The sequence below is a fragment of the Poeciliopsis prolifica genome, unplaced genomic scaffold (genome assembly GCF_027474105.1).
Source record: "Poeciliopsis prolifica strain line A6 unplaced genomic scaffold, Auburn_PproV2 SCAFFOLD125, whole genome shotgun sequence".
Classification (NCBI taxonomy): domain Eukaryota; kingdom Metazoa; phylum Chordata; class Actinopteri; order Cyprinodontiformes; family Poeciliidae; genus Poeciliopsis; species Poeciliopsis prolifica.
The window spans coordinates 475,300-493,436 of record NW_026562500.1 but is presented as its reverse complement, the minus strand read 5'-3'; the positions used below and the strand labels follow the sequence as shown (position 1 = coordinate 493,436).

The 18,137-nt window shown below is 45.4% G+C and overlaps 2 protein-coding genes and 2 pseudogenes across 2 annotated transcripts; 2 read left to right on the top strand and 2 right to left on the bottom strand.

Annotated features, from left to right (window-relative positions):
- Nucleotides 1-930: 930 nt before the first annotated feature.
- On the top strand, nucleotides 931-4,957 carry LOC129355145 (deoxynucleotidyltransferase terminal-interacting protein 1-like; annotated as a pseudogene).
- An 87-nt stretch (nucleotides 4,958-5,044) lies between these two features.
- LOC129355153 (DNA-directed RNA polymerase II subunit RPB11-a-like) lies at nucleotides 5,045-6,443 on the bottom strand. The gene is given in 4 exon segments (XM_055024698.1): nucleotides 5,045-5,215; nucleotides 5,302-5,410; nucleotides 6,182-6,273; nucleotides 6,276-6,443. Coding segments are annotated over 4 exon segments (351 nt in total). The 5' UTR covers nucleotides 6,324-6,443; the 3' UTR covers nucleotides 5,045-5,113.
- Nucleotides 6,444-8,054: 1,611 nt separating this feature from the next.
- LOC129355121 (ubiquitin-conjugating enzyme E2 C-like) lies at nucleotides 8,055-11,228 on the top strand (annotated as a pseudogene).
- Nucleotides 11,229-13,081: 1,853 nt separating this feature from the next.
- On the bottom strand, nucleotides 13,082-14,954 carry LOC129355169 (regulator of G-protein signaling 9-binding protein-like). Its single transcript, XM_055024711.1, is given in 7 exon segments — nucleotides 13,082-13,149; nucleotides 13,152-13,228; nucleotides 13,230-13,249; nucleotides 13,322-13,428; nucleotides 13,431-13,463; nucleotides 14,408-14,611; nucleotides 14,723-14,954. Coding segments are annotated over 7 exon segments (714 nt in total). The 5' UTR covers nucleotides 14,928-14,954.
- Nucleotides 14,955-18,137: the final 3,183 nt, after the last annotated feature.

The following is an 18,137-nucleotide window of genomic DNA, read 5'->3' as shown; positions in this document are numbered from 1 at the left end:
CGGAGCATCATTTAAACTTCACTACGTCTCTTTAGTCTGTTGGCTGCTCTGATTGGTTGAAGCTCACCTGAAGCTGAATGATGTCAGCATCTGAACTGCTTCAGAGTTCCAGCAGTAAAATCCAGATTAGAGGGGTGTCCTCTGATTGGTTGTTATGGCAGCTATCATGTCTGGGACCGGGGCCTAAAGCAGGGGGCGTGGCTTTGGTGGCAGAGGGGCGGGGCATCAGGTAATCCTGAAACCCATTAGTCATGGAAACGATATTTCAGTCCCAATCCAGATCTGTGATTCACACGAGATTAGAAAATACAAGATGTTAAGGTGAGCTTTAATCTAACCCAGTTTAATTCATACCAGATTGATTTGGTGTGAATTAAACCAAATTAATCCAGTTTAATCTGATGACCTCAAATCTAGTTTGGTTCAGTTCAGCATTTTTTTTATTTAATTTGTTTGATTTCTTTGCTCCATTACAATCTGGTTAGATCCAGTCTGATCTAGTTTGATTTGTTTGGACCTAATCTGGTTCATGTTGGTTGGATCCAGTATATTCTAATTTAATCTAAATAGAGCTGGTCTGAAGAGGTCTGGGTTCTGTAGGGATGGGTGGGTTCATCTGGATTAATCTGGATAGAACCAGTTTTATCTGGTTTAAACCGATTTGTGTGGGCGTGTCCATCTTTAATAGGAAAAAAAGTTGACTCCTCCCACTTCTGAGTGCTTTCTGATTGGCTGGTGGTGGACCTATCAGGCGCCTGTCTGTGTGTAGATAGTGTACAGCTGGACTGATTTGAGGTCTGTTGATGTTTTGCTGTTGATCAGTTTTTATTTGGTCTAATTTAACCTTTTGAAAGAGATGAAATGTGTTTGTGTGTTTTAACCGAACCAAAGTGTTTATGATGTATATGAGTGTGTACAGTACAGCCGCGTATGACAGCTGGGCTCCTCCTGCTCTGCATGAACCTGTGGAGGAAGTTCAGTCCTGGACTCGGTGGTGGTCTCCGGGGTCCTTCCAGCTTCAGTGTAAATTCAGTCTGTCCTTCGTACTGCCTGCAGACAACCTGCAGCTTCTCTCCTAGTAAAACTATATTCAGCCCAGTACGACCAGTCACCTCATCCTTCTGCACACACACAGGCATTCTATCATCCCGAGAACTTCCTTTAATTTTTCATTTATTTATCTAGCCTGACCCGTGACTCAAACATCACTGCTCCTTTTGGGGCCAGGCTCATAAAACCCATAAGATGTGACTGAACATTCATGATGAAGTGAAAACCCACAAGTTAAAGTTCACCTTAGTCTGACCCGGCTCGGTTGTACATCTAAACCCAGTTAAATAGAGTTCTATACAAAAAAAACTGGATTTATGCCATCGTTCTGTCATCCCATACTGAGCTTTTATTTTGAAGCCTGGAGCCGGAACCTGAAGCTTCTATTTTGACACAACTGGCCGGAACTTTACCATCTCATGTAAACGGAAATGATGGTGTTACTTCCTGGAAGTAAACATCACATTTCAGATTGATTATTGATCAGCAGCCGATTAAAAACAAACTTTTAACTTCGCGTCCAGTCGGAGCGCCAAATCTACCCGGACCACGTTAAGTTCCGTCTGCTGCTGTAGACACCGTTAGCCTAGCCGAGTTGCCCGGTTCAACCCGGCGTTCACTCGACCGAAACGAACCGCAGCAGAACTTCGGAGCGGGCCCAGCATGGGGCTCATCGCAGCGAAGGAGGCCGGGAGTGGCTGGAGCAGCTCGGAGCGGAACATCCGGACCAGAACCCGGTAAGGATCTCGGAAGAGGAGGCAGCTAGCTACGGCTAGGGGCAGCTAGCTGCGGCTAGGGGCAGCTAGCTGCGGCTAACAGCGGCCCCATATTTATTATTTAATTTTTTTTAAAGGGACGCCCCCCTCTATATTTCTGGATCTTGATATTAGGTCAAGATCCAGAAATAATTTATTTTATGTTTTATTTTAACCAGAGTGCTTGAAACGGGCTTACATATTTTTGTTTCAGAATATTGACTCTATATTATATTTATCATAATTTTGTTGCAAATTCAGAACTTCACTGTTGTAAATTCTTTTTATGGTTTTTTGTTAAGCTAAACTTTTAAAACGGAATGAAATATTTATTTTAGGTTTGTAATATGTTCATTAACTTGCTTCCAAACAGATCAGTGGAAACTTTGAGCTTCATTTAAAGTTTATGAATTATAGTTTCAGATAAACTGAACCCATTATGAGAATCTGGTTCTCTTCTGGACCACAACAAATTCTCTGGTCAGAAAATGAAGATGGGAATCTACAGATAGTAGCTATAAGCTCAAAATGATTTATACCTGTGGCAGTTTTGGATTTATTTTGTATGAAATACCAATTTAAGCTGAAATAATAAAAAATAAAAAAATCGATTTTTATTAGACAGATAATGATGATGATGATTGAGGAGGAGACACTGAACTGCCTGTTCTTCATCATCCAGAAGCCGTGGAACCTGATGATCAAACATCGACATGTCCAGAGAGGACGGCGCTCACACACTGCAGTCAGGTGAGTGCAGCTGGACTGTGGTTCTGCTGGTTCCAGTTCTGACCCATCCAGTATAATCCCGTCCCGTGTTCCACCTGTGAGCAGCTACACGGATCCCCAGGTGTCCATGGACCTGCTGAGGGCCGTACTTCAGCCCAGCTTCAACGATGACATCATGGCAGTTTTCAGGAAGTACCAGAAGGTCAGAGGTCACGCCGTAGGGTCAGGCCGCCACCATAGGGTTGAGGGCGTGGCGTGTGACCAGATGTGTCTGTGTTGCAGTTCTTTGAGAAGGCGGCAGAGAATGTGAAGGAGAATGTCGGCGAAGACATCCAGACAGACCAGCTGATCCGGGAGGCCTGCAGGAACGTTCTGGAACATGTGAGATCACTTTCTGTTTCCTCCCATAGTAGCCCAGGCTACCAGGCTACCTGCACTCACCTGATTCTGTCATGTCATCACCAGGCAAAACAGCTGTTTCCAGAGGTGGAGGGGAAAAGAACGGGGTCGGAAGTCGCGATGAAGGTACACGCCCTTTGACTGGCCAATGAGAGCAGGCTGACCCACCTTGGTTCTGACCCGGTTCTGTTTGTTCTGCAGAGATCCAGAGCAGCTGATGAACTTTGTGATCAGAGGAAGTCTTCTACCTAAGAAGGTAGTGTGCTAGCCAGGTTGTCCTCAGCATCTCCCTGTTCGATGTAGGACTAGGCTATGTTAGCTAGCTTGCTGGGTAGGCAGTGTAAGCTGGGTAGCTAAGAGCTATCTAACATAACGTGTACTCTGTTAGCCATCTAGCTTTGTTGGGCGGCCATGTTAGCTACTAACGTTTTTGCACCTGCCGTGGGAACGTGCTAATTTTTTGCCGGTTGGCTAATCGTCTAATCAGGTGAGGTTGCTGACTGTTGCCTTCGTGTGATTGGTCCTTCTCTGTCCTCAGAGGAAAAGTCGTCCAGGTCCCGTCGTCTCCTTAGACCGTCCCGCGAGCTACCCTCTGTGAGTACCTGGCCAGGTGACATCATCAGCGTCCAGGCAGACCGCAGCACCTCATTGGTTTGAATTTTTCTCCTCAGTGTGAAGCCCAAGGCGGAGCCTGTGAAGAGGGAGGGGCCAAAGGTGAGTGTTCTTAAACTCCAACAGGTGATCTTCAAAGGTGTGCTGTTAGCTGATTACTGCCACCTAGTGATTTCCTTTAGCAGAGCCATCGCTAAAGGAAATCACATGTGAGGAAGTTCACCTGTGTGTGTGTCTCTGTGTGTTTCAGTGGGATCCGTCCAGACTCAACGACAGCAGCACGTTCGTTCTTGGCTCCAGAGCCAACAAGTCAGTCACCAACAGGCACCAATCAGAAACAGGCGCTATGTCATGAGATCAACTTTGATAAACTTTGTTGAGTAGCTGAACAGGAAGTGAGTCATTGGCTGCTGTGATGTCACCACAGGCGCTGGATGGGCGGAACCAGAGGCCGGATCTACATTAAACACGCAGATCTGTTCAAGGTGAGTCCGGCTTCCTGTCACATGACTTCTGAGTGCAGGCATGCTGCTGACCGCGGGGCGCTGTGTATTTCAGTACGCCGCTGACGCCAAGGACAAGCAGTGGCTGGCGGAACGGCACCACATGAGGGCCACAGGAGGCAAGATGGTGAGAACTCTGGTACCGCCAGAACATTTTGGTTCTGTTGGTGGTTCTGCAGAACTTCTGGTCTCTAATTCTGACCCGTTTCTTTTCAGGCCTACCTTCTGATTGAAGAGGACATCCAGGATCTGTCCCGCAGCGACGAGTACAGGTGAGACCAGCAGTTCGGGTCGGGTCGATGAAGCCAGAACAAACAGATTCAGGCTGAGTCAGTCGAACCGATCCACACTCCGGACCAGAACCTTACAGCATTCTGACTCTCTGATGGTTCTATCCCACTGCTCATTGAACTGGATCAGAACCAGACTGGGACAGTATATTAAATATGGAGTCAATAATGTGGTTCTGAATCTCCTTCACTTTCATGTTTCTATTTGATTACCTATTGAGATCAATAAAGTAGTTTTGAATTTATTCATATTACTTTCCAGCAATAAAAGAAATTCACTATGTTCTTAGTTTAATTTTCATATTTCTTGCTTATTGTTGAGCAGGAACAAAATTCTCAAAACCTTTTAAAAGCAAAATGGTTTGCATGATAAGCCGCCTGCGTTTTCCAGGGACTGTCCGGACGTGCGGATGGATGAGCTGAAGCCGTTCGGCGTTCCTCCCTGGATGGTGGAGAAGATGCAGCGCGCCATGGAGGCTCAGAGGGACAACGACCCCTAACGGTCACATGACCCCAAGGCTCTCATCATGTGACCCCTTCATTATTATTTTTATTATTGGATGTTTCTGGTTTTGTTTTTCCTGCTGAAAAAACCCCCAAATAAAATCTGTTTCGTAGACGATGTTTCTGCCGTCTCTCAGCTGTGACATCACTTCCTGTGATCAGCTGACATTTGGTTCTAGCAAATATGAAGCTTAACAAACGCTCAAGACATGACATCACAACTTTATTAGAAAAAACATGGGGTGGAGTGAGGTCATCAGAGTGGGCGGGGTCACTCGATTCCTTCCTGTTTGTCTTTAATGGCGACCCGGAAGCGTTCCTCCAGCAGCGACAGCTCACTGATCAAGTCTGTGATGGCATTGGTGAATGCTTCCTGGGGAGAACATGACATCACTTCCTGTTAGCCACCACTTTCTTTCAGCAGGGATGCATCTCGGCTGGCGTGTGCAGGCGAGTTACCTGCGGACTGTAGTCAGGTGTGGTCTGGACCCGGATGACGATCTTGTGCTCCAAGGGATGAGGAACTTTATAACCAGCGAACAGAACCTGAGGATCCTTCAGCAGCTGACTGGAACACACACACACACACACACAGCCTGGTCACAGGGACAGCCTGCATGCTGGACCGCTGCTATGTTTGCATTCAGGTAACATCAGTGAATATAAATAGAGGAGCAACAAAGCAGAGGAGGTGGAGAAGCGGCTGATGTCATATGGACCATGTTGACATTAGAGGCCTTCTCAGTCAGAGGCCTCTTCAGAGACACTGCAAGACTGACTGCTGCAGGAGATCCTTCCACAGCATCACTGTTCTACAATCTGAGTTATAATATTTAGTTTCCTGTTTGGATAAATGGAGGATGTTTAAGTTACTGCAGTAATCCCAATAATCTGAGGCGTCACGTTTAAAGCTGCATGGCTTTATTCACATTCCAGATATCTGAACCTGGTTTATGACTACAATTATTAAGACATTTCTAATTATTTATGAAATACCTATTTTAGATTTAATCACATTCTCACAAAATGTCAGTTTTAATTCAAGATGTCTGCTATTGATTTCTAAGTTATTAAATTAAGTATTAAATTAATCTGAACATGAATCTGGAATAAACCTTCAGCTTTGATCATTTTCACATTTAAATCTAAATCGTTCAGGTTCCTTGCTGAACGTATTCAGGAGCCGGTTCATCTCAGAATCAAGACAGTCCTGTAGTGTGGTTCTGTGTAGACCAGTATTCTGTGTGGACCGGTTCTGTGTGGTTCTGTGTGGACCGGTTCTGTGGTTCTGTGTGGACCGGTTCTGTGTGGACCGGTGTTGTGTGTCAGTTGGTCTCACGCCCGGATGATGTTGCCCAGCGTGTGGTCTTCCTTGTTCAGCGTGAACAAACAGGCGTTGGGAACCTTCGTGTCTTTGCTGATGCTGATCTTCTTTCTCCCTCAAACAGCAGAAATGACTCGAAAGCTGGCGGAGCGTTCATCGTTCCGTCCGAACCGAACCTAGATCAGAAGTACCGCTCAGAAACACTTCCGCTCAACCGCTTTTCTTGCTCTTCTGTAGTTGTTACCAACACCTTGTTGCACTAGTGCCATCTACTGGTTCTTCTTCTCCTTCTTTTGGAGGTTGGCGAGCAACGTATTGATGTGCGTTACCCATCTACTGGTGGAGTGTGGACACGTACATGAGCCCCATCCCACAAATATACTTTATCCCAGGGCTCTCAAACTCTGGAGAGCCACTCAACTTTTAGCTGAGCCTCTGCTGCAGCAGCTGAACGGAATAATGAGTCATTAAAACTCTGGAGATCCGATCCACACCAGGAGGAGGAAATGAAGCAGTTTCATTCCAGCGCTTTGTACCTGTGGCTCATCTAAAACCTGCAGAACTGGAGTTGGAGACCCCTGCTCTATCCTTTCTATCAGTTCCATCTTCTTAAGCTATTTAAGGTAAAGAACAAATATTCAGAAGTATAAATTGTGTCCAAAATATCTGGTTTATTTAACTGTAATATATTGTCTTGCAACCTACATGCTAATTCCTTTTGCTTAACAGAATATTTGAAACAGAACATCAAAACATGTTTTACTGTCTCTTCTTGAAAACAAAAATTGCATTTTCTCTTAAAGGGTCAGTATTGTTCAAAGACCTAAGCCATTATTCAACTGAGCAACCACATTTAGAACCTTGAGTTCCCAATTTCAACCTTTCAATGGTCAATATTAGGCCCAAATATTTTTCTGCAGCTAATAAAATTTTTGTAGCAATTACGATGTTTTCCCATCTCAAAAAGAGTGTCATTCACCTCTTATTCTGCTAATAATTGCATCCTCCCTCCTATTTATTCCACCAATTCTTGTAAGATCAACTGTATTTTCTATTCCTCTTGCTTTTATCTCATCCACCTCATCTTCTATCATTTCTTTGCACACACCTTTTCTTTGATCAAGCTCTACAATTTCAGCAGCGTCCACATTGTTTATATTTTTGTAATCTCATATGTATTACTTTCCTTTTCAACACCTTACAGACTATAATAAATCACTACATTATTTATTCTCCTCTAAAGCCAATAACATATGCACATAATTCTACTGTATAGTTAAAAAAATGCAGGTTTTTTTTAATCTAGTCTGTGTTTAGAATTTACTACTAATATTTACTACTAATACTGACTTAATTTTTTCAATCTTTTGAGCGATTTGTATCAATATGCAAATGAACATTATAATTATTCCCTTTATTTTGCTTAAATGTATATTTCACTGGTCTTTGCTTTTGATGGGCTGTTCTTTATTGCAAAATACGTTTGTTTTATATAATTTTGTTCTTTAATGATAAGAGTGTGAATAAACCTCAGCACCTCTGAGGAGAGGCAGATTTATTTGTTTTTTAATATCAAAGTAATTTAATATTCGGATATTTCAGATGATATTTAGTTTTTTTTTTTCATTCATTTATGAAAATTGACTTATTGACACTGGAAAACAAAAATAATTAGAATATTTGCTTTCTTTCGGAGTTTTTCTTCCATTTGAAGACTTTTTTTAAAAAACTCCTTGGACTTGACATCAAAATAAAAACGTAACTTATGCAGTTTCCGGTTTAATTTCCAAACCGACTTCTTCAATAACCAGCCATCTCATTGGTGGGTTTTGGATTATTTGGGTTTGAAAGTCGGGCGCTGATTGGCTGTTGCCGAAGGAACGTCAGTTTAAACTGAGGGGCGGGAGAAAGTTCAGTTTGTTCTCCGAACCGGCAGCAGCTGCTGCTACTGGACTGAAGCGAGCTGACACCGAACCGAACCCGGTGAGTCTCTGATATGGACGGGTCAGCCAGCTGACGCGTTTACCTCCTGGTATCACGTGGTGTTTGTTTGTTTAGCCGTTAGCCGAACCGGCTAACGGCTGTTAGCATGGAGCTAACGGATTGATCAGGGTTCTGACCCGGAGCCCTCAGCTCCCACGGGCTCTGTCCGGGTTTCAGAGTTCGGCCCGGTTCATTCCCTCTCTCTGTCCCCAGCACGAACCGAACCGAGTGACCCATGGCCTCCCAGAACATGGACCCCGCAGCGGCCGCAGCGTCCTCCGCGGCCGCCCTGAAGGGCAGCGAAAGCGGCAGCAGCGCGGCCAGAGGCTCGGTGACCAAACGGTGAGTCCCGAACCTCCACAGAGTCCCGAACCTCCACAGAGTCCCGAACCTCCACAGAGTCCCGAACCTCCACAGAGTCCCGAACCTCCACAGAGTCCCGAACCTCCACAGTCGGTCCAATAACAGCGAGCGTAACTTGTTACCATGGTAACGGAGGCACATGACCCGCAGCAGACCCAGCAGCTCTAATTTCCGGTCCGGAACTTTTGGTTCCTCTGGGTTCAGGTTCACAAAACAGATAACAGTCCAAACACAGGAGCCCCACAGGGGCCTGGTCCCTTCCACTGACCTCTGACCTCTACAGAAACGCTCAGATTACTGTGCAGTTGGTTTATGGAGCATCACTTCGGGTCATGGAGGGAACAATCAAATCATCTTACATGTGAACAAAACAACAGAGGTGAACAGGGTCAAAGGTCAAAGCCCGTTTCCATGGTGGGGGAGGAAGTGGAGGAAGATGAAACGTTGAGCTGCAGCAGAAAGTCAGTTTTTCTGAATGTGTCTCTCTGTCCTCAGGCTGCAGCAGGAGCTGATGACCTCATGGTGAGTCCATTTTCCCTGTTGCCATAGTGAACCCAGAGTGGACCGCCGGATTACTCTGGTCAGAACCAGAACTTCAGACATGAAGAGCTTTCTGAACACCATCTGGACCGCTGGATGACATCATCAGAACTCTTGGTTCTGGTGGGGGAAACCAGCAGAACCAAGAGTTCTGAGAGTTCAGCTGGTTCCAGTACCAGAACCATCGAATAAGACGCAGGAACTGAGTTCTTCCTGCTGTCACCAGATAATCCAGAACCATTTCATTCCTCTGTGATTCATTAAGACACTAAAGGCCCAGCAGAGCCGACCCAATTGGGCCCAGCAGAACCAACCTGGACCACAGCTTCACTCTGAGCATGCTCAGACTCATCTGTGGTCACATGATCGTTTATTACGTTGTATTAAGCGATCATGTGACCTCTGACCTGATTCGTGTGACCTCTGTGTGACCTCATGCTGCAGATGTCGGGTGATAAGGGCATCTCGGCGTTTCCAGATCCGATAATCTCTTCAAATGGATCGGAACCATCGATGGAGCTCAGGGGACGGTGCGTACTCCCCTGTCTCTGCGTTTATGGTTCCTCTGACCCGGTTCTGACCCGGTTCTAACTCCAGGTGTACGAGGGGCTGCGGTACCGGCTGTCCCTGGACTTCCCGGCCGGCTACCCGTACCAGGCTCCCCGGGTCCGGTTCGTGACGCCGTGTTTCCACCCCAACGTGGACGATCAGGGCGCCATCTGCCTGGACATCCTGAAGGACAAGTGGTCGGCTCTGTACGACGTCCGGTCCATCCTGCTGTCTGTCCAGAGCCTGCTGGGAGGTACCGGAACCGCCCGAACCGGTTCCGTTTGCCCTCCACCGGGTCGCTAACTTGCTGTCTCTCTCCAGAACCCAACAATGAGAGTCCTCTGAACACGGCCGCCGCAGAACTGTGGGAGAACCAGGACGGTAAGGGAACCAGAACCAGAACCTCAGGCAGTAGCTGGGCGGACCAGTCGTGTTCTGACCCGTTTCTATTCATGGCTCTGATCAGATCAGCTGTTCCTCTGTAGCCAATCAGCGCGCAGGATCTCTGATCAGAGCTGTGATTGGTCAGTCTGCCTTCAGTTCTCTGCTACACTTTTCAGATTTTGGCCCGGTCCGAATCCTCTGTCTCCCCTGCTCATGTTGAAGGTTAAAGGTCACAGTGTGTCCCACATTCTCCTCATCTGCCCATTTTGGGTCCTTTTTTCATGCAAAGTTTGCAGTTTTATGGACTTCTGCGAATGCGTTACCCACAGTTCATTGCAGCATGTGACGCTTTGAGTTAAGAGTCGGATTTATGGCAAAGTTTGGTTGTTTTTTTCCATCTTTATGGACAATTCAAAGAAAATATCATCACAAGGCACATTAGTTATAAAGTTTGATAACTGAGCAGAAAAAGCAGAAATAAATAATCAGAAACTGACAATAAAGAAAAACAAAATGTCACAAATGAAAGACAAATTTCAACTGACAAACTTTACACATAATTATGAAACTAATATCTTAAGTTGGTTGTGTTTTAGTTCCATCAGTCTTCTTGTTTTTCACATCAGGCCTTTTTTATTTTTTATGTTTGTCCTGAACTTGATCTTTATCATTATCTCCACTTCATACCAAACTAACTTTGATCTGCATGAAACAGGCGGTTTTATGGCTCAATATCTCTGAGTCAAATAGGCTGACAAATTCATTATTAGGACATTTTAATATGTAGTTTTGGGAAATATGGCAAAGTTCACAGAGCGAGCGCAAAAATAGAATAAAATCAGTTTTCAAAAGTAAAATATGGAAATATTTTATGTTTTGCTGAACATGAGGGATTATATTTATTTTATTTTAAACAAAACTCATTTCTCCAACCAGCATCTGAACAGGCAGAAAAACCTTCACTGAACATTTAAAATCATCTTTTAGCAGCAGGAATACAGACCAGTCGGCCATTTTGGATTTGAAGTTATGACCTCTGACCCCTGATGTCACAGGGCCCTTTAATTCTCTGAGCTGCCGTTTGTTCTGCAGTGCATGATGGGAGTTGTTGTTTCTGTTGCAGCCTTCCGGGCTCACCTCCACGCCACGTTCCAGCACTGAAGCAGCTTCTCCGTCTGATTGTATCATATTTTTATGTTTGTTTGCCTCTCTGTTAATAAAGAATAAAGTTCTTAATCAACCAGACTCTGTCTATATGGAACCAGACCCGTGAGAGCCACACGCTGCAGAACCAGATCCTGATGGAGCCGTTTTTAGAAACTTAAGTCCATTTCACACGACGCGATGTTAGAAAAGTCGGCCGATTGTGAAAACGTGAGAGATCAAACCCCAGACGATTTCAAACGTAACGGCTCGATCAGAGAGCGTGAAGGGACATGAAATCCCTTCAAATTAAAACTGCATCATCACCACAGCTGAGTTCAGAGTAAACAAACATGGACAATGAAGAGGAAACTTTAGTTTAACCCAAACAGACGGAACCAAAAATCAAAGCTTTGGGTTAAGAACTGGAGACATCGCGAGCATGGATTATATGTGTTGCATCAACATGGAGGAGAGTTTTTTTCATAAAAAAAATACTGTTTTTAATGTTTTCGGTTTTGTCATTTAATTAACCGTTTACGTATAATTTTCAAATGTTTCGAAGTGTTTATATTGTAGAATATATGCATATAACTGAATGACTGAAACATCAGAGCAGCTTAAAGTAGAAGAAAGCATTTCCTCCATATTCATTATTTAAAAAATCAGATGCAGTTATCCTTTTGCCCCCAACTGACCGAAAGCTTAACGTATTCCAGCTCCTTTATTGAAACTTATTGTATTGTTGAAAATTGTACTATGACTTTAGAATAAAATCAAATGCGCCATTTCAACCAAAGATTGGAAAGCGCTTCTCACCCAGATGTGCTCTGTGCAATAATTTTATAATTATCTTTCATTAAAAAAATAACAATCCAATAGCAGCTGCTCCGAATAAGGATCAAGTTTTATTTATGGTTTTATGAGATCTAATTAAGCACATTTCATTCACCAGAGCCGCGGTGAACGCCTCTGCTCCCCGACTGGAGCAGAGGCGTTCACCGACTGGACCCGATCGGTCCTAACCCTCCACCGACTGGACCCGATCGGTCCTAACCCTCCACCGACTGGACCCGATCCGTCCTAACCCTCCACCGACTGGACCCGATCCGTCCTAACCCTCCACCGACTGGACCCGATCCGTCCTAACCCTCCACCGACTGGACCCGATCGGTCCTAACCCTCCACCGACTGGACCCGATCAGTCCTAACCCTCCACCGACTGGACCCGATCCGTCCTAACCCTCCACCGACTGGACCCGATCCGTCCTAACCTCCACCGACTGGACCCGATCCGTCCTAACCCTCCACCGACTGGACCCGATCCGTCCTAACCCTCCACCGACTGGACCCGATCCGTCCTAACCCTCCACCGACTGGACCCGATCCGTCCTAACCCTCCACCGACTGGACCCGATCCGTCCTAACCCTCCACCGACTGGACCCGATCCGTCCTAACCCTCCACCGACTGGACCCGATCCGTCCTAACCCTAACACACCACAGGATTATCGGTTACGATTGAAGCAACAATCTTAGACTCTAAGATTGTCTTAAGGGCAAAATCGAGCCAAAAAACCGTGTAGTGTGAACTGGGCTTTAAACTCATCATAAATCATCACAAAGTGAAATATTTCTGATTGTGGAAGGAAGCCCAACATGCAGCGTCTCAAACTGAAATGTTCAGATCAGTGAAACAGATGTTCTGCTGCAGAATCTTATTGAAGACTAATGGCTCTGATAGATGTGTTAACTCTGGACCCGACAGAACCAGCAGATCACCTGTTGAATCTGAAGGTCGTCTGCTCCTTCAGATTGAATGGATGGGCACTTCTTCCTTCCACTGAACTTTCTGTGCTATAATTTTCACATTATTCTAGTCCTCTGCTACATTCTGGGTCAATATTTCTATAGAAGATTTCTATTGGAGCTCTCGGAACCTGCTGAACCGGGCCTATCCGACCCAGCAGCAGGTTCCCTGGCAGCAGGCGGGCAGCTTGGTGCCACTGGACGACGCCACACCTCCATCAAGTCCTCCAGGCTTTCCTCCGGATCCTCGGCGTCGCTCAGAGCCTCGGCCCACGCCGGCTGGGTCGACTCCCGACCAGAACGCCACCGGGACCTGCAGAACCAGAGAGAGCTGAGCCCGGTTCTGCTGAGCCCGGTTCTGCTCAGGTTCTGGAGGTGGACTCACCCTCTGCTGCAGCTCACCCAGCTGGGCCTCCAGGCCTGCGATGTGATTGGTCAGATCTGGACTGGGTTCTTCTTCCAGAACCAGCCAGGGGACTTGGACCAGCGCCACCGGGCCGCCAGACCCACCGGGCCGTCGGAACATCCTGAGAGGAAACGGCAGAAGAAGAGGAAGCTGAACCCTGCAGGTCACTTCAGGAACAAATGCAGAATTTTTTCAGATTTTATCCAACTTTTTTTTTCTTTTGTAAAAAAGAAATTACAGAAAATATTTTCAAAAAGTGGATTTCATTCAATCACAATATCTGTGAGTTTTAAGACGGATTATTAGTCATAATATTAGCAGAGTATAACTACAGTTTTACCAGAAAAATGTTCTAGTAAAACATTAGATCTTCACTAAGTGGGCTGCACAGTGGCGCAGGTTCTGAGTTCGATTCCCGGCCCGGGTCTTTCTGTTTGCATGTTCTCCCTTGCCTGGTGGGTTCGCTCCGTTCTCCGGTTCCTCCCACAGTCCAAAAACATGACTGTCAGTGTGTGTGTGTGTGTGTGTGTGTGTGTGTGTGTGTGTGTGTGTGTGTGTGTGTGTGTGTGTGTGTGTGTGTGTGTGTGTGTGTCTCTGTGTTGCCCGGCGACCTGTCCACGTGACCCCGCCTCTCACCTGGAACGTTGGCTGGACAGGCAGCTGCTCCTCTCGACCCACTAACCCTAATAATTAATACTAATGTGTTAAAACATGAAGCTTTTCGTTATCTGTAAAACTTATAAGAAGTAAAACTTCACAAGATGCTCAATATTTCTCTTTTTGATTTTTTTGTGTTTAATCTTTGCAATTTTATTCTCGAGTTTAAAAGTGAAATAATCATAAACTAGTCCTAATATTCCATCTTAAAGTCGAACTGAATTCCAATCAAACATTTATCAAACAAGATGGCCGCTCTGGGCGATGACATCACTCTGACCTATGAAGAGAGCATTGGCTGAAACGTTTATTTCCACAAATAAACCTTTAAAACCAAATTCAATTAATTTCTAAAATCAGTTAATTTCCCAGCCAATCAGACGCAGGAGGGCGGAGCCAACAAGTCACCTGTGTTCACCAGTGAGCGTCTGCTGGAGCGCTGGGTCAGGGGGAACTGACCAATCAGATCTTTGGCCCTGCGGAGGTCAGACAGGAAGTTCTCCACTGCAGACAGGAAGAGAACCCACAGTCGCTCTGAAGCATGTCTGTCATCCACGGCAACGGGGGCGGAGTCACAGGCTGACAGCAGGCGCAGCAGGCGGCGAGACAGACCTGCAGAGGGACAGGTGAACCCAGCAGGACAGGTGAACCCAGCAGGACAGGTGAACCCAGCAGGACAGGTGAACCCAGCAGGACAGGTGAACCCAGCAGGACAGGCGTTACCTGAGCAGATCCGGTGAGCCAGCGCTCTCGTCTCGTCCATCTCTTCCCGTAGGAAGCTGCTGTCGGCTGAACTTCCCAGTGACGCTGCCAGTTGCTGGAAGCAGGAAGTGACCCGACTCAGAGCATTCTGAGCGCGCTCACACTCTGCCTGCTGCCGCCGCCGTCCTGCTGTCAGCTCATCCACCGAACGACGCCACCGACTCATGATGGAACACAGCCGATCAGAGCTCAGTGTCGGCCTGAAGGTCATCAGAAGGTCAGCAGGTAACTGGTGAAGCTTTAGTTTGGGTTCAGACGGAAAACACTCCGGTTCTGGTACCGATTGATGGTGATCACCACTGGCGCCTCCAGAAAGTTTTCAAAATGTTGGGGGTGAGGTACAGCTAAAATAATTCTTTAGGGGGCAACTTCACTGCAATGGGGGCCGAGGCCCCCCATCCTATAGGGGCGCCACTGCTGATCAGTTGACATTTAACTGCCAGGCGGCGGCATAGAGCAGTCCGAGCCTCAGAACCTGCAGGCCTACTGTCTTCACATTTCCCTTCGTTACAATCTGGTTCTGAACAAGCCACTCGGATCCAGAACACAGGACAAGAGGACAAGACAGGACAAGAGGACAAGACAGGACAAGAGGACAAGACAGAACAATGGGACAACAAGACAGGACAAAACAAGACAGGACAAGACAGGACAAGAGGACAAGACAGAACAAGAAGACAACACAGGACAAGAGGACAAGACAGAACAATGGGACAACAAGACAGGACAAGAGGACAAGACAGGACAAGACAAGACAGGACAAGAGGACAAGACAGGAGAATGGGACAACAAGACAGGACAAGACAGGACAAGAGGACAAGACAGGACAAAACAAGACAGGACAAGACAGGACAAGACAGGACAAGAGGACAAGACAGAACAATGGGACAACAAGACAAGACAGGACAAGAGGACAAGACAGGACAAGAAGACAACACAGGACAAGAGGACAAGACAGAACAATGGGACAACAACAGGACAAGAGGACAAGACAAGACAGGACAAGAGGACAAGACAGGACAATGGGACAACAAGACAGGACAAAACAAGACAGGACAAGAGGACAAGACAGAACAATGGGACAACAAGACAGGACAAGACAGGACAAGAGGACAAGACAGGACAAGACAACACAGGACAAGAGGACAAGACAGAACAATGGGACAAGAAGACAACACAGGACAAGAGGACAAGACAGAACAATGGGACAACAAGACAGGACAAGAAGACAACACAGGACAAGACAAGACAGGACAAGAGGACAAGACAGGACAAGAGGACAAGACAGGACAAGAAGACAACCATCTGGAGCCTGAGATTTAAAACAAACTGCTGAATGACTCCAGATATTAAAACTCATCCAGAAGTTTTAATATTTGACTAAGCTGATGATGCAGGACGACGGCATGTACAGTACAGAGCAAAAGTTTGGACACAACCTTCTCTTTCAAAGTGTTTCCTTTATTTTCATGACTATTCATAAGGTAAGAAAGCCCAGTTATCAACCTGACAGGTCACACCTGTGAAGTGAAAACCATTTCAGGTGACGACCTCTAGAAGCTCATCAAGACAATGCAGAGGTTGCTGCTTTGAAGAAACTACAATATAAGGTGTATTTTCAGTTGTTTTACACTTTTTTGTTTCGCACATATTTCCACATGGTTTAATTCATAGTTTGATGCCTTCAGTGTGAATCTACAGTGTCAATAGTCATGAAAATAAAGGAAACTCATTGAACAAAAAGGTGTGTCCAAACTTTTGCTCTGTACTGTAGTTTACTTTGCTTCAACATATTTGCACTAATATCAGTATATATCAGTTTAATTGTGAGAAATATAAAAAACACCTTTCATTTCAACCAGATAATGGAGTTAGAGGTTTGAACAGAATAAATCAAAAGGAATATACACTCTAAAAATGTATTTTGGTGCAAAACATTTATAATACAGAGTGGACTGGAAACCAGACAAACTCTTTAAATATGCAATATAAATATAACTGCAAGTGAAACGGACATAACAGGACAATTACAAAGAGTTACAGGAATAATTGTAGCTAATGCATTTAACAAGCTAAATTAATAAATATAACTGAAATTATAAGTTAGAAAAATAGCAGTTAAGTGAAAAGCACATAATTAAGAATGTTACTGAAATATTTGTTTGTCACTGATGGATCAATATAAAAGTTGTTTAATTTACTTCATTAGAATGAATCATGCTGTTACCTCATGAATCGCTCTTCTATTAAATAATTAATATTATTATTAAAGGACATGTTGCGTTTTACCTGAAGCGTCTCACCTGCTGCTGCTCCCACCTTCCTCTGCGGTGGATGCAGGTTTCTGAAATCACCCAGGTTCTGCTGCTCCACAGGGAGCGTTTGTGTTTTTAATTAACTGGCAGAACAGCTGAGACCCCAGAGCCCCGCCCTCCAAGCCTCACCTGTCCAGGTGGAACAGGTGAGGTGACAGAGCGTAAACTCACCCAGTGAGTCACGTTTTCTGTTCCAGCTCAAAGATCACTGATGATGTGTTGGAGGTGGATAGAAGGTGAAAGGTCAGGGGTCAAATGGGGACTGATGGAAAAGCAGAGATGACCAAGACCTTATTAGGAGATAGCTTGTTGAACAACTAAAACATGTCAGAGACATGGGAGGAAGATTGAGCAACCCTGAGACATTAGCCAAGACATCAGGACAAAATGTCTCTAAGACAGTGATGGATATGAGTTCATTTGTCCAAACAGTTTCCCAATAAAGCAAGCACAGCAACAGTGTTAGCCAATGAAAATGCACCGAAAGCGGGTATAAACCCTATATAAAGAGGAATCTTTGGTTGGATCCTCCAGGAAGCTTCGAGTCAAGACCGAGATGGACAAAGAACTCTGCAGCTGAAGAAGAGCCGGAGACACAGAGACGAAGACTGTCCTATTCACGGGGACCAACCCATCAGCCCCGCAACATGTGGCTTCAAATCGGACTTCTCTCATCGGCTGGTTTCAGACCCCAAAGGCAAAGATGAAGACAAAGATGAAGATCAAGACAAAGATAAAGACCCAAGTCCTGTGTGACCTCACCATGGATGCAGAGACTAAAGCTCATCAGACCAACAGAGATCCCTGCCTTCATCAATCAACCTCCTCTTCCTCCTGCTACAACACCTTCTTCATCATCGATCCAGTTCTGGGGTTCGAGACACTAAACTCCGTCCGTCTCTCTAAAGATTCCCTTTTTAGTTCTTAGTATCAGCGTTAGGGAAAGACAGGCTAGATGATTGATTTGACTTATTTGATTATTAGCTGTACTGACCCTTGCAAAATTGCTTTACTAATAAAATATTTAGCATAAAGAAAATCTAAAAGATGTTGTGGACATT